Source organism: Saimiri boliviensis, chromosome 13 (genome assembly GCF_048565385.1).
Source record: "Saimiri boliviensis isolate mSaiBol1 chromosome 13, mSaiBol1.pri, whole genome shotgun sequence".
Classification (NCBI taxonomy): Eukaryota; Metazoa; Chordata; class Mammalia; order Primates; family Cebidae; genus Saimiri; species Saimiri boliviensis.
Genome location: NC_133461.1, coordinates 59,708,430 through 59,723,081, shown reverse-complemented (window position 1 = coordinate 59,723,081; position 14,652 = coordinate 59,708,430). Strand labels below are relative to the sequence as shown.

General features: G+C 38.5%; 1 protein-coding gene across 6 annotated transcripts in view; it reads left to right on the top strand.

Moving 5' to 3' along the window:
- Nucleotides 1–14,652, top strand: part of LPIN2 (lipin 2) — a 120,177-nt gene that overhangs the window by 81,000 nt on the left and 24,525 nt on the right. For all 6 annotated transcript variants that reach the window (XM_074383714.1, XM_039463757.2, XM_010335529.3 and 3 more), the window contains exons 3-4: nt 4,957–5,052; nt 8,156–8,457. In XM_074383714.1, coding sequence (XP_074239815.1) covers nt 4,957–5,052; nt 8,156–8,457 — 398 coding nt within the window. The remainder of the gene's footprint in view (nt 1–4,956; nt 5,053–8,155; nt 8,458–14,652) is intronic.

The following is a 14,652-nucleotide window of genomic DNA, read 5'->3' as shown; positions in this document are numbered from 1 at the left end:
CAATTCCTGTACAAAAGCTACACAATTTGTTGTGTTACTATCTTGTCAAAATGTTGCTTTCTTTTTTTTTGAGACAGAGTCTCGCACTGTCACCCAGGCTGTAGTGCGGTGGCGCCATGTTGGCTCACTGTAATCTCTGCCTCTGGGTTCAAGCAATTCTTCTGCACCAGCCTCCCGAGTAGCTGGGACTACAGGTGTGCACCACCACACCCAGCTAATTTTTTAGTGTTTTTAGTAGAGATGGGGTTTCACCATGTTGGCCAGAATGGTCTCGATCTCCTCACCTTGTGATCTGCCCACCTCGGCCTCCCAAAGTGCTGGGATTATAGGCGTGAGCCACTGCAACCAGCCAAAATGTTGCATTTTTAATAGGAATGTTCCCATGAGGCATAGGAAAAGAGAATTTTTTCCCCCTACTCCCTTAGTATCTCAAACTGAAAGAATAGTTTTGAGAGGAAATTTGGCCATTTGATTTACCAAAACAGCTTTCCTGTGAGAGTAAAACTGAAATCATGCCTATTTTGAGATAGGATGACAATTTGCATTAACTGTTTGTCTTATTTTAAGTCAGTTTGGGTTTGGGAAAGCTGGCCATTGATTTGAAAGACCCCAAATTTTCAAATACGAGGGTACCTATGAAGTGAACTCGAACTCATGACCACCTTAAAACCACTGTTTACAGTGATATAGTGCTTTTCCCACTGCCATTGATATGTAATTGTTTGATAGAACAGCAGTACTCTCAGTACATTTAATAACTTAGGAGGTTAATTTTAGAAGGTAAACATGTACTTGATATTTTTTAATATATTTTTTGTTGATATCAGAAAACTGATTATTTGATTATTTATAAAAGTCTTTTTTGAGATGGAGTCTCACTTTGTCGCCTAAGCTGGAGTGCAGTGGGTCAACCTCCGCCTCCCTGATTCAAGCGATTCTTCTGCCTCAGCCTTCTGAGTAGCTGGGATTACAGGTGCACACTACGATGCCTGTCTAATTTTTGTATTTTTAGTAGAGACGAGTTTCTCCATGTTGGCCAGGATGGTCTTGAACTCCTGATCTCAGGTAATCCACCTGCCTTGGCCTCTCAAGGTGCTGGGATTACAGGTGTGAGCCATTACACCCGGCCAGATTTTTCATCAAAGTCAAATAACCCAGTATATTAAAATTATTTTCATTGCTGATAACAGAAATTCACCCTTTGGTAGCTTGGGCAAAAAAGCTTCCTGTCAGAACTCTCTTTCTCTTTCCCCAACTCTCAGCTCTGCTTCCACGTATGTTTTCTCTCAATTGGTGGTAAGATGGCCACCAATACCTCCAGGTTCGCAATCTGTTAACCCCTGTGAAGAGAGACCTTCCCATAGAAGTATCAGTATTTAGCCTCTCTGTTAAAGGAACAGATAGATATCTGGGACCAGTTTCTGTAGCTGAGAATGGGATATATTTATTGACATGGACAGCAGCCCGCTACTTCTCCCTAAAGCCACACTAGAAATACAGGTTGATTATTCCTTATCTGAAATGCTTGGGACCAGATCATTTTGGATTTCAACCTTTACATTTTTTGTAATAGTTACATTATACTTAACTGGTTGAGCATCCCAAATCTTAAAATCCAGTATCTGAAGTGCCCCAGTGAGCATTGCCTTTGAGTGTCATGTCAGTGCTCAAGAAGTTTCAGATTTTTTAGCATTTTGGATTTCAGATTTTTGGATTTAAGAAACACAACTTGTATATGAATTGAAACGGGGTGAATAGATCCCAAAATACATTTGAGATATTCTTACCCAAAGAGTGGTAAGCCAGTTCAGATGTCTCCTACATCAACTATACCTCAGAGATACCAGTTTCATTTCAGCATCTTGGTTATATTATGTTCAGCACAATTAAGCCACAGTGTAGGAAGTAAGACTATATGGAAATGAGGGGTTATTTTTAAAACCATTTTACTAGCATTTAATACATCAAAATGAGTATCCTTTTTAAGATAATCACCTTAGTAGGAAGAATTTGTTCCAATTTGGTACTGTCTCTCCAAATATTTTAAAAATCTTTTTGTTGTTGTTGCCTAAAGAGCTCATAGCATATTCTCTTAAGTATTGTGAATATTGGTATAATTTGATGTTATATTTAATTTTTGGAAAGACCAAACTCCATTTAAAGTCAAATGAAGAGAATGAAGTAAGTAATCATATTGAGAAATGTCATACTTAATCTCTAAAAGTAAGGGCCATGAAGTGTTAATTTTTTTGAGATGGTGTATGAATAGAGTCTGAATTTGCATGATAAAGAAGCATTTTTCTATTTTTCCAGATACACTGGTTAAATGGATAGCCTCCAAAAATGAAATTAGTTGCTCACATTGTCCCAGTTTGACTGTTCGTATAGGTCCTACAAGTTGAGTTCCTTTGAAACGCTCCCATCAGTTTTTTTTTTTTTTTTTTTTTGAGACGGAGTTTCACTCTTGTTACCCAGGCTGGAGTGCAATGGCGCGATCTCGGCTCACCGCAACCTCCGTCTCCTGGGTTCAGGCAATTCTCCTGCCTCAGCCTCCTGAGTAGCTGGGATTACAGGCACATGCCACCATGCCCAGCTAATTTTTTTTGTATTTTTAGTAGAGACAGGGTTTCAGCATGTTGACCAGGATGGTCTCGATCTCTTGACCTTGTGATCCACCCGCCTCGGCCTCCCAAAGTGCTGGGATTACAGGCTTGAGCCACCGTGCCTGGCAGTTTTTGAACCCCTCCTTCCTTTCATGTTCCAGAAGAAGCTGCTTTCCCCTGCCTCACCCCTGGAATTAATTACTTTATGCTGGTTCCTTTTATTAAAGCATAGTATTTACAAACAAACATCTGGTTATTAGGTGTGATCATTACTCCTGAGGTGTCATTGCTTCTAGGCAGCCTGAGCTGGCAGAGCTAGGAAATAAGTGAATGTGTGTACAGATACACACACGTGCACATCTACATCTATATATAAAAATCATGAGTGCACACGGGTTCCTCCAGTTCCCATTCACCATTGCAGGCTTCTTTTCCCCTCCTTATTTATAACTTTTTTCATTTTCAATGGGAAACATGTATCTTATTATCATCAGTATATCTAGTTACTCAATCCTAGGAAACACAAAATAGTTTCAGAATTGCTAACTCAGATCTCTGTGAATGTACTAACTACAATACCTGTTTAGAGTAACATATGTAAAATACATCTTTTGGCTGGGTGCGGTGGCTCATGCCTGTCATGCCAGCACTTTGGGAGGCTGAGTTGGGTGGATCACGAGGTCAGGAGTTCAGGACCAGCCTGGCCAAGATGGTGAAATGTCATCTCTACTAAAAATACAAAAAGTAGCTGGATGTGGTGGCAGGCACCTGTAATCCCAGCTACTCGAGAGGCTGAGTCAGGAGAATCACTTGACTCAAGAGGCAGAGGTAGCAGTGAGCCCAGATCACATCACTGCACTGCAACCTGGGAGACAAAGCAAGACTCCGTCTCAAAACAACAAAAAAAGTCTTTAGACTTATAATACAAGTCAAAATACTGTTTTCCAAGGTGACTTACGTTAGTTTCACTCTTCCTCACCCCCTGCAATGTGATTATGTTATTCATATGTAGGAGGTTTATTTTTTTGAGATGGCGTTTCGGTTTTGTTGCCCAGGCTGGAGTGCAATGACATGACTTTAACTCACTGCAGTCTCTGCCTCCTGGGTTCAAGTGATTCTCCTGCCTCAGCCTACCAAGTAGCTGGGACTACAGGAATGCACCACCACGCCTGGCTAATTTTGTATTTTTAGTAGAGATGGGGTTTCACCATGTTGGTCAGGTTGTTCTTGAGCTCCTGACCTCAGTTCCGCCTGCCTCTTCCTCCCAGAGTGGTGGGATTACAGGCATGAGCCACTGTGCCCAGCCCATACATAGTTTTATAAAAAGCATTTTGACAAAATACGTTGATATGGTTTGGATGTCCCCTCCAAGTGTAATATTGAAATGTGAACTCCAGTGTTGGAGGTAAACCTGGTGGGAGGTGTTTGGATCATGGGGGCAGATCCTTCATGGATAGCTTAATGCCATCTACTTGGTGATGAATTAGTTTCAGCTGAGTTCACAAGATCCAACTGTTTAAAAGTGTGTGGCACCTTTGTGTGGCACCCCCCATCTCTTGCTCCTGCTCTCATTATGTGACGTGTCCTTACCCACTTCGCCCTTCGCCTTGAGTAAACGTGTATCACTTATCACACTGATTCCTCTGAGGCCTTCCCAGAAACCAAGCAGATGCTAGTGCCATGGTTGCACAGCCTGCAGAACCATAAGCCAGCTAAACCTCTCTTCTTTATAAATTGCCCAGCCTTGGAAATTTCTTTATAGCAACACAAAAACAGCCTAATGCCTATGTCTACCTGAATTTTATTCAACATATTAACTTATCTCATTGTTTTGCCTGGTTCCTGGGAAAATGTGACCATCATCATCGGTGACCAGTCACAGAACTGATTGTCACCTGTTACTTACATAGTGATTGTGGGCAGAAGAGCTGGCAGTGAAATTGTACTTTTGATGCAGTTGCTAACAGCTCACATACTGAGGTTCCTGAAACCTGTGTGTATCTGAATCGTGTGAGGTGAAGCCTGACTATGTCATAACTTGGAAAGTGCGCAGATGTTTGACTGATACTTCTCCCATTTTACATTTGAAAAAATAATTTTAAAATTTTTATATGTTGTAAAAATAGATAGTGAAACATTTCCTTTCAATCCCTAGTTATGCATCTCTCCCTCTACCCAGCTCTATTTGGCTTCTTAGGTGTAGATAGGGGCAAGTAGCAGTGATTCCCAGAGGCTTTAGTTCTACAGACCTCAGTACTATACAAAGTTTGGCTTGAGAACTCAGAATCTGGGTTTAGTTTAACTTGAAGGAAAGATTCCTTGAACGTTAAGTCATACTTTGTTTCTCCCATAGATTGATATAGAAATCAACGGCAATGCAGTGGATCTTCACATGAAGTTGGGTGACAATGGAGAAGCTTTCTTTGTTGAGGAGACTGAAGAAGAATATGTAAGTTTGCATCCTCTTACACAGTGTGCTCAGGCCTCTGGTACATGGCCTAATAGCGGGGTTTTTTTTTGTTGTTTTTTTGAGACAGAGGTTCTCTCTTTGTTGCCCAGGCTGGAGTGCAATGGTGCTATCTCAGTTCACAACCTCTGCCTCTCGGGTTCAAGCAGTTCTCCTGCCTCAGCCTTCCAAGTAATTGGGGTTACAGGCATGCACCACCATGCCTGGCTAATTTTTGTAATTTTAGTAGAGATGGGGGTTTTTCATGTTGGTCAGGCTGGTGTTGGAACTCCCAACCTCAGGTGATCCACCAACCTCAGCCTCCCAAAGTGCTGGGATTACAGGCATGAGCCAATGCACCAGGCCCCAATAGCAGTTTTTTGTAGTTGATTGTACACAGAACTGTTGCTGGCTAGACAAGCTTTAGTTTCATGTTGAAGGACTAAGCTGTCAAAAAGGAGCTGAAGGAATTAAGAACTTTTCTCCATACAAAGTTTCAGGGTGCAAGGAGCGTGCTGAATGCATGTACTTGGGCTTTTTGTGAGGGAAGGCATACCACTTTCTAAGTTTAGTGAACTTTCTTAGTGTCGCTTCTGGTTTGTATCTTGAGTTGAATACATTCAGTTCTGCCTGAGTAATTAAGGCATTTCTCTTCTGGCTCTCTGTTTATGCACATACGACCTTCGACTGGGAATCATATTTACCATTTTGGCAGGAATATTACATCCCTAACCTTGAAAAGTCATGTGAATTAATTTATTAAGATCTCGAGAGTTAAATTAATTGGACAAAAACATTAATTGGATAAATTATATCCTTTTATAAGTGATTACATGTTTGACTTCTTTTAGTAAGCAAGCATGATTTGTTATGATCTCCCCTCCCCAACACACAAATTCTGTATCTACTGATTTGAGTGGGGGTTAACTGTTCTTGATGGATTCAGTGTGGATCTTTTTATGTATTTATTAATGATAGGTTTTACATTACCACTAAAGAATTCAGTCAGATAACATGCATCTTTTTAAAAAATTTTTTAAAGGCGTAAGTACATCCTTCTTCATAAAGAATAAAACCTCAACTGCCAAAACCGATAAGTATCAAGTTATTAAGGATATAGGACTACTTTTTTGGCTTCGAAGATGAAGTTACAGTTTGATATAATTTACAAAGAAAATTTTTACCAAAAAACACAATAGCAAAATAAGATTGTTTATCATTTTTTGATTGAGAAACCAACAACTTAGGGTACCTATCAGTATGTAAAGCAGCATTGAAACACTATGGTTTATGAAGGGGAAGCTTTATCAGACTGGTGCTTTTTTGGTTTAATTACTTGTCTTTATAATAACTCATTTGCATTTACTTGGCTTAAGCAACATTTTTCCTTATCAGAGACTGAGGCAGAGAGCAGAATGAAGCATAATAAATGACATCTGTCACAAACATAAAACACTTTTTATATATTTCTTAAAATTATTTATAATCCCTAACACTGACTGAACTTCTCAATCAGCAGGCACAGTAAGTGAAAGGACTGGGTTGTTGGCAGTTACCTAGTTTTCATGGCTTATTCTGACAGTTACACCAAAAACTATGCTTAGCAAGGACAACTTGGAGAATGTCAGCTTTTCAGCCTTTTTCCCTATCCCATGTGTTACCAAATTCGCATATCTCTTGTGTAGTATGCTTCTCTTTAAAATAAAAAATTGATTTATCCAACAAATGTTGGAATTACTACTCTCTGCCTCATGCTATGAATACAACGTGCTCCTGTTTCTCTAGGGGTTCATAATGTAGAGTAGGATAAAAATTGACCAAAAACCCAGTTTGTTGCCTTTTATTTGCTTTTTTTCTCTTCAACCTTTCTCATTTAATTGTTGTCAACATTTCTTTCAAGTTTAGTTCTAAACCTAACTTTATGCTTTTATTAGCTGCACATTATTCCATAGTATGAACATACCATAGTTTATAGGTTATTTTCATCCCACAAACACTGCTATAATAGAACTAAGAATTACCACCAGAAACAAAAACAGCTTTCAGTAAGTAAAATAAAAATCATTGAATTAAAAATCCTCAAAGTCAGAGACCACAACCTCTTATCTGGGCTTCTTGTGGGCATTCAAAATATCTTATTACAGTTTCTTTGTAAGTGTGTGTTGCTGATGAACACAAATTTCTTCTAGGTAAATCAGACTTTAGCTTCAGGGTAATATGTTTATCAAAGCTAAGTTCAAAAGCTTAATAAAAAACAATTACAGAAACCCATACATTTTTAGAACTATTGTTATAAAACCTTGAGTATTTTAAATTATATGAGGTTAATTTTTATCTCTATTATGTACCTTCCATTTCCTGTGATGATACAAAGGAGTGAAACAAATGGCTAAGACATGAATTTACTGAACATCAGATTTGATTGTTTATTTAGTATTAAATAGGAGTTTGACTGCTTCTAAATATTGGGCCTTCTTCTTTTGAATTCCTAGAGGAAGGAGTATTTCTTTTTAAAACATAAGTGCTTTATGGTTTAAAATTTTACTAACATCGTTTGTTAGAGGATATTGTCTCTAATTGCCCTACTCCACCCTCGATTAAATTGGCAAAACATAAGCATTGGCCGCTCTGCATCATTGTAGTTCCTCATGTCACTCATCTGTCCTGCTGCCCTTTGTCTGACACAGTGTCCTTAACCTCTGCCTTCTGCTTTGTCCTTTTCTGAATGTTCTATGTGAGTTCTTGAAAGTCCTTTGTAACACCTTCTTAGATTGTTGCTGCTGCTTTGATCTTTGCTTTGTGAAAAATTTAATTGGCTCAGCTTTAATCAGCTTTTGGGTGTTCCATGCTGACTTGGCATATCAGTTCCTTAGGATGTACTCGGTTACACGTTGTGCCCAAGTGGGCTAGCACCTAGCTGCCTCACTAGGGAAAGACCGCTTCTCAGAGAACAGTAGACAGTGCCTTAGTTCAGTGGGAGTTTCTTGCCTTTAGGGAATATGTATTTTTTCCTACCAGTGTGAAAATTTATATATTCAAAATATTATTGCCTTAATTCACAGTCTAGTTTGTCTTGGATAACTTTTCTTTCTCCATTCTCCTTAAGGAAAAGCTTCCTGCTTACCTTGCCACCTCACCAATTCCTACCGAAGATCAGTTCTTTAAAGATATTGACGCCCCTTTGGTGAAATCAGGTGGAGATGAAAGACCATCTCAGAGTTCAGACATCTCACATGTCTTGGAAACAGAGACAGTTTTTACTCCAAGTTCTGTGAAAAAGAAAAAACGAAGGAGAAAGAAATGCAAACAAGACAGTAAGAAGGAAGAGCAGGCCGCCTCTCCTGCTGCAGAAGACACATGTGATGTAGGCGTGAGCTCCGATGATGACAAGGGGGCCCAGGCAGCACGGTAGGGCTCTCGGTCTGGGGGTGGTGTTGTGCGGGTACCATGCTGTCCAGTGTACCACTGTAGATAGAGTTCATGTAAAGCCAGGAGCTGCCATTTTTTTTAAATGGATATACAGTGGAATTGAGCAGCAAAGGCAGTTTCTTTGTTTCTTTCAGCTCTTCCACAAAAATTACCATTAAACATCCTGCTGTGCTACTGAAATGTCATTTGTAGCAGACTGGTTGTGTGTTTCCTTTCATATGAGAAGTTTCCAGGAGCCAAGTAAGTTCTAAGTCAAAAGATCTGAATTAGTGACTTGCCCCTGGGTGAGCAGATACAGCTGGGCACAATGTCATCTCTGAGATTTCCCTACCCAAGTAGCCTTAGGCTTGGTATCTTTTTTCCTGAGGAGTTGAATTTTGTTTTATTGGAATTGAAGAGGAGGGAGTTTTAATTTTTTTAAGTGAGATATCTTGATTGCCGCTTTTTACCTGCTCTGTAGAGGAGCTCATTATATGCCATTTTCATATCAGCACTGTCTGGGGTTGAAAGATAACAGTTGGGAGTAGAACACATTTTCTTATTCAAGATTCCATTTTCTTCCACCTGTTCCTCGGTGGTCACCTTGGCACTAGGACCATCCATGTGTTGGTGGGGGATTCTCTTCCTTGGTGACCACCAGAAAAGATGCTGCTGCTCGCTAGTGGCCCTGTGTTTCCAGACCCTTTATTTGTGGAGGGAACTGCTGGTCCACTTGTGCGTTTTCACTCCATCTCCTGAAAAGAGGTCATGCCCTACTTCCTGGAAAACAGTGCTGTTTAAGTGGTTTTTTTTTGTCCTAGAATAGAGGGAAATAATTTCTTTTTCTAGTAATAGAAACCAAATATATATCATGAGTAAACTCCAGCTCAATCTAGTATGTGTTTTATTTGCCAGTCTTTTAAGTAGTCAAATCAGAGAAAAAAAAGTTTTGTTTTTTAATTGAGACAGGTTCTCCCTTTGTTGCTCAGACTGGAGTGAAGTGGTGCGATCATAGTTCACTGTAACCTTGAACTTCTGAGTTCAAGCAGTCTTTCCACCTCATAGGTGCTTGCCACCACACCCAGCTAGTTTTTAAAAATTTTCTGTAGAGTTGGGGTCTTGCTATGTTGCCCAGGCTGGTCTCAAGTTCCTGGCCTCAAGCAACCCTCCCGCCTCAGTCTCCCAAAGTGCTGAGATTACAGGCATGAGCCACTGAGCCCAGCAAAAAATGTTAATTAATATAGTATTAGTATATTATAATTATACTGTATTAATGAAAAACAGTATAATCCTTTTTTTGCAAAACAATTCATTTTCTAAAATTTTGAAATCTAATGTTTAAATCTTAGAACTAAATGTCTACATTTGATAGTAATTTTTTAGAATTTGATATTATAAGTAACATAGCCATTTTTAATACCTGAAATTTTTTTCTACTTTGTTTTATTGCTGTCATGTCTGTGGTGGTCTCTCTTACTCCTCCCACACTGAATACATTAAACTTTTATTTTAGTTCCGATAGAATGCAGAATTCCTCCAATAAAACTAAACAACAAAAGATTGGAAGTAATAGTAGAAAAGTGTGTTAAACTCTACAAACCAGAGTATACTATATTTACAAAATTTTTAAATCCTGAATAAATCAATAAATTTGGGTAATTTTTTTGTCAGTGTCAAAATACTAGCTGGGAAGAGTTTTGTTATAAATGTTCTGAACTCTACTTTTGTGTATCATTGATTCCAAAAGAAATTTAAGCTGATAAAAAAATATCAGAATTTCTTTAAAAGAGACTCTTCCTGTCCTTTTTCTTCTTTCAGTCTCTTAAAGGTTATTTGTCCTTCTCTTCCCTAGGGAAATAAACTGTGAGAATTTTTACTTTTCTACTGCTTGACTTCAGAAATATTAAAAACGTTATAAACAGTCTGGCTGTGGTGGCTCATGCCTGTAATCCCAGGACTTTCGGAGGCCGAGGCAGACAGATCACCTGAGGTCAGGAGTTTGAGATCAGCTTGGCCAACATGGCGAAACTCTATCTCTACTAAAAATACATACAGCATTTACATTACACTAGGAATTATAAGTAATCTAGAGATGACTTAAAATATACAGGAGTGTGGCTCACTCACCACCAAAGTGTAACCCCACCACTTTGGGAGGCTGAGGCGGGCGAATCATCTGAAGTCAGGAGTTCAAGACCAGCCTGGCCAACATGGTGAAACCCTGTGTCTACTAAAAATACAAAAATTAGCCGGGCGTGGTGGCAGGCTAATTATTCAGAAAGGCGAGTAAGGAGAATCACTCAAACCCAGGAGTTAGAGGTTACAGTGAGCCGAGATCACACCACTGCCCTCCAGTCTGGTTGACAGAGCAAGACTCCCTCTCAAAAAAAAAAAAAAAAAAAAAAAAAATATATATATATATATATATATATATATATATTTATATATAAATTGCTTTAAAAGTTTTGTCTTATATATAGTAAAATGTGTAGGTGGGCAAGAAACATGTATTCTTTTGAGAAAAACTTGAAATACTTACATATCTTAAGTTTTATTAGGATTAGCCTTGTAATGCTCCCAGAAGTGCTTTGTTCCTGAAACTATTTTTACCAACTAAAATCCTTTCAAGATCTACCGAAAAGAGCATTGAAGTAATGTTTTTGCCTTAAAGTTTTGTTGACCTGTGTCCTTTGTTAAACACAACAGAGCAAAGTTTAGAATTTCTGAACAACTACAGCCTGGGAAGTTAAATTTCTAAAACATATGCCAAGTTCCCTACTAAGTTTTACAAGAATCATTATTCTAAAGGAATTTGTGAATGAACGTAATCCAATGCATTGCAGAAGTACTAGTTACATACATTGCTTTTCCAGATTGTGTGAAAGGCTGTATCCATCAAATCTGTTTGTGTACTGATTTGGTTGACGGATACAAATGGCTGCCAGCCTGTCTCTTAGCCAGCATCCTGCTGGCTTGGTAAGCAGGCAAGTCACAACACATGTAAGCTAGGGCCTTGCAAACATTTTCAGGTGCTTGATGGTTTGCTTTTTCTTTAGGTGTTACCGTTGAATAATAGCTGCTGCCACCTGGAGGAGCTCTTCCCCTGAAATGTCCTTAAAATAGAATCTGCTTAAATAATACAGCTGACAGAAATTAGGACTTAAAAAAACCAAAATGTAAACATTTGTGAAAATTCAGGTTGTATTCTGAAATAAGCACTGAGTTAAAAAGGTAGACAGACTGGGCCCATTATAGATTGTAGAACAGTAACCTCTTCATTACCCAGCGTGTTGGTTTCTTAATCTGTAAAGGGAGAGAACCGAAGGGGCCTTTACAAGGCCCCTTGCAGCTCAGCATCTAGACTCTAACATTATTTGAGGGAAGCTGTTTATGGTCATTACAACATATGAAACAACGTATTCAAAATCTAAGAGAAAAAGAATAGAAAGTCAGTTGCTTCTGCAGTTGTGAGAGCTAGGAATTACATGGTGGTGTTGGCGGAATTTGCAGCTTTCCTATAGCATAATCTCCTCGGCCCCTACCACTTAGAAAAGAAATTATTTTTCCAGAGAAGATAAATACATAAAATAGGGTTTTCTTTTGTTTTAACAAATTGCATTACATTTAAAGTCTTTAATTTTCAAGATTTTTATTGATAACAATTAAAGTTAATTGAGGCTCCTTGAACTAGACAGATGAAAGAGGTAATCATTCTTTAAAGCAGATTGTTATGGCACAGCTGGAAGAAACTCATTTCTGAAAATTGGAGAGCTTTAAACCATACAGGACTTTGTTTGAACTGTACCTAGTGAGTCTCCCTCCCCTCCTGAAGTGGGCTTTGGGCTTAAATATAAAATGGAAGCTTTGTTCTTCGAGAGGATGGATGTATGTCTGTGGATGTGAGAGAGAGATTAAAAACATTATACGTCAGCATATATAGCCTTTTGGAGGGAAGAGACTCTGATAATTGGATGGTGTTCTAGCATAATCTTGAGTGCAAATATATAAAACATGCCACTGATGGAAATATTTCAAATACCCAGCAATAGCAAAAATGGAGGCTCAAGATCAACCCATCAGAAAGGAATCTCAACTTTTAATCCACTAAAGCAGACTGACTTAAAAAGTGGTATGTGGGAGCCAAATCCGGGGTGCCTAAAACTTTTCACAGATAGCATCTGCTACTCTGATGATCTGCATGCTTCATCTCCTGATCAGTAACTGGCTTCTAGAGAACCTTCCATGTTCTTTTAGGGTGAGTGCAGATACTCAGGGTGACATGGATCTTACAGATGCTCCCTTCCTTTTCGACACATAACACAGAGAGAAGCATTGCAGGGCCCCATTTGTTTTATGAATCCCAACTGAGATCCTTAGCCACACTGACTAGTACTGTGCTAAGGTTGCCAATAGACATTGTTAACAGAGTTAGTGATCTTTCGCCATGGGGGTTAGCAACCCCATTTATCTCTTACATAGTTAAAAATTCATGTTGCACCTATAATTTAGCAACCCCATTTATCTCTTACGGACTACCAATTAAATAGTTTAAAATTCATGTTGCACCTATAATTTATCCCACATAAATAATTCAGGCTATTTATTTTAGCATACAATTGATTTTTTTTCTCACTTTAAAAAAATTGAGGTCTAATTTACATAGAGCAATATTCATAGATCTAAGTATGCAGTTCAGTGCATTTTGGCAGTCATATACATTCTTGTAACCTCTATTAGCTTTTGAATTGGAAAAATGTTAGGCTTGGAAAATGATGCAGAATTTGAAGATGTGACGTTGTAGCACATCTGTGAGGCCTGGAGTGCTCTGTCCATGCTGGTTGTAAACCTCCACCTCTGAGCCCCTAGCCCTGACTGAAAGTCACTGTTTACTTCTTTTGCTCAGTTTTGATGTATTAGCACTCCTATGTTTACAAACAGAATCAGTGCTTGTGCTGTTTTCTTTACATTCTACTATGTACACTTCACTATATCCTCATATCTCAAGCTTAGTTTGTTACTTTGTCATGGTTTGCCTTGCTGGTCCCTGTTCTAAGGCATGCCTGCCATTTTGAAAGTTCCTAACGGGTTTTTAGAATTCCTGTTGTAATAAAGGAATCTTAGGACTGAAAGTGATCTCAACAATAAGAAACCTTTTCTGTCACTGTAGTGGGCCTAGGCTGATGGGCTGTATTTTTGTCAGGATGTGACCAAAAAAGACCATCTCGTGTCTTCCTGGGGCTATGAATTCAGGTGGTACCTGATTGCGCTTTCAATATTTTACTAAATCCTGTTTGCTTTGCTGAATTCTTCTTGGCTTTCCTTTTATACTGCAGTGAAACATGTTCCAAAAGTAAAATATTTGTAATGTAAAAATTTTAGTTAGAAATGTGTGTGGCTTTTACATTGTTCTTTTCAGCTACTTTCACATATGGAAAGTGATGGGTCAAGCTGCTGTGTCCTTTCAGGTTGGGCAAATAAGGACCATTCACAAACCTCCGATTGTCACTTTCTCAAGGGGAAATTTGCCATTTGATATTCTTTTATTGAGAAATACTTTTTTTTAGTTGTCTTTCTCAGGCATGTTTTCTTCCCTTGAATGAGTGGTGTGCCAGAGTGGGGCCCTGGAGAAGACAAGATCACAGTTAGGAAAACCTTAAATTAAAAGATGAAGTTATGTGGACAAACTATTACATATCAGAGTTAGTGGTAAATAAGAGTATGTTAAATTAAGATATAAAGGAAGAAAAGTAATGTTAAAAAAACCTGGTTTTCTGTCCCTGTTTTTAGTTCAGCAAACTAAGTGATATGGATATTCTCATTTACATTTACTATCTGTTCTATTCGAATATTGAATTTTCTGTACAAAGCCTTTACACTTGTATAATGTGGCGCTTTATGCTTTACAGAGCTTTTTTTTTTTTTTTGTACTTTTCTTTTTACTTTTTCAGAGATTTCAACATGCATATGTTGAAATAAATCTCATTGACTCTGAAGTAGACAGGATAAGTGATAAGTTTCCAGCTAAAGATGAAAATGGGGGCCCATAGTAATTCTGAGAGATGTTCTCAAGGTTATGTGATATGCAAGTTAGTTATAGTAACTCTACAAATCTAAGAGACCAATTGGTAAATTAATTAAAACCTTATTAGCATTAGTGCAACCCCTTACCCAAGGTTTGTGTATGAAACTTAAAAG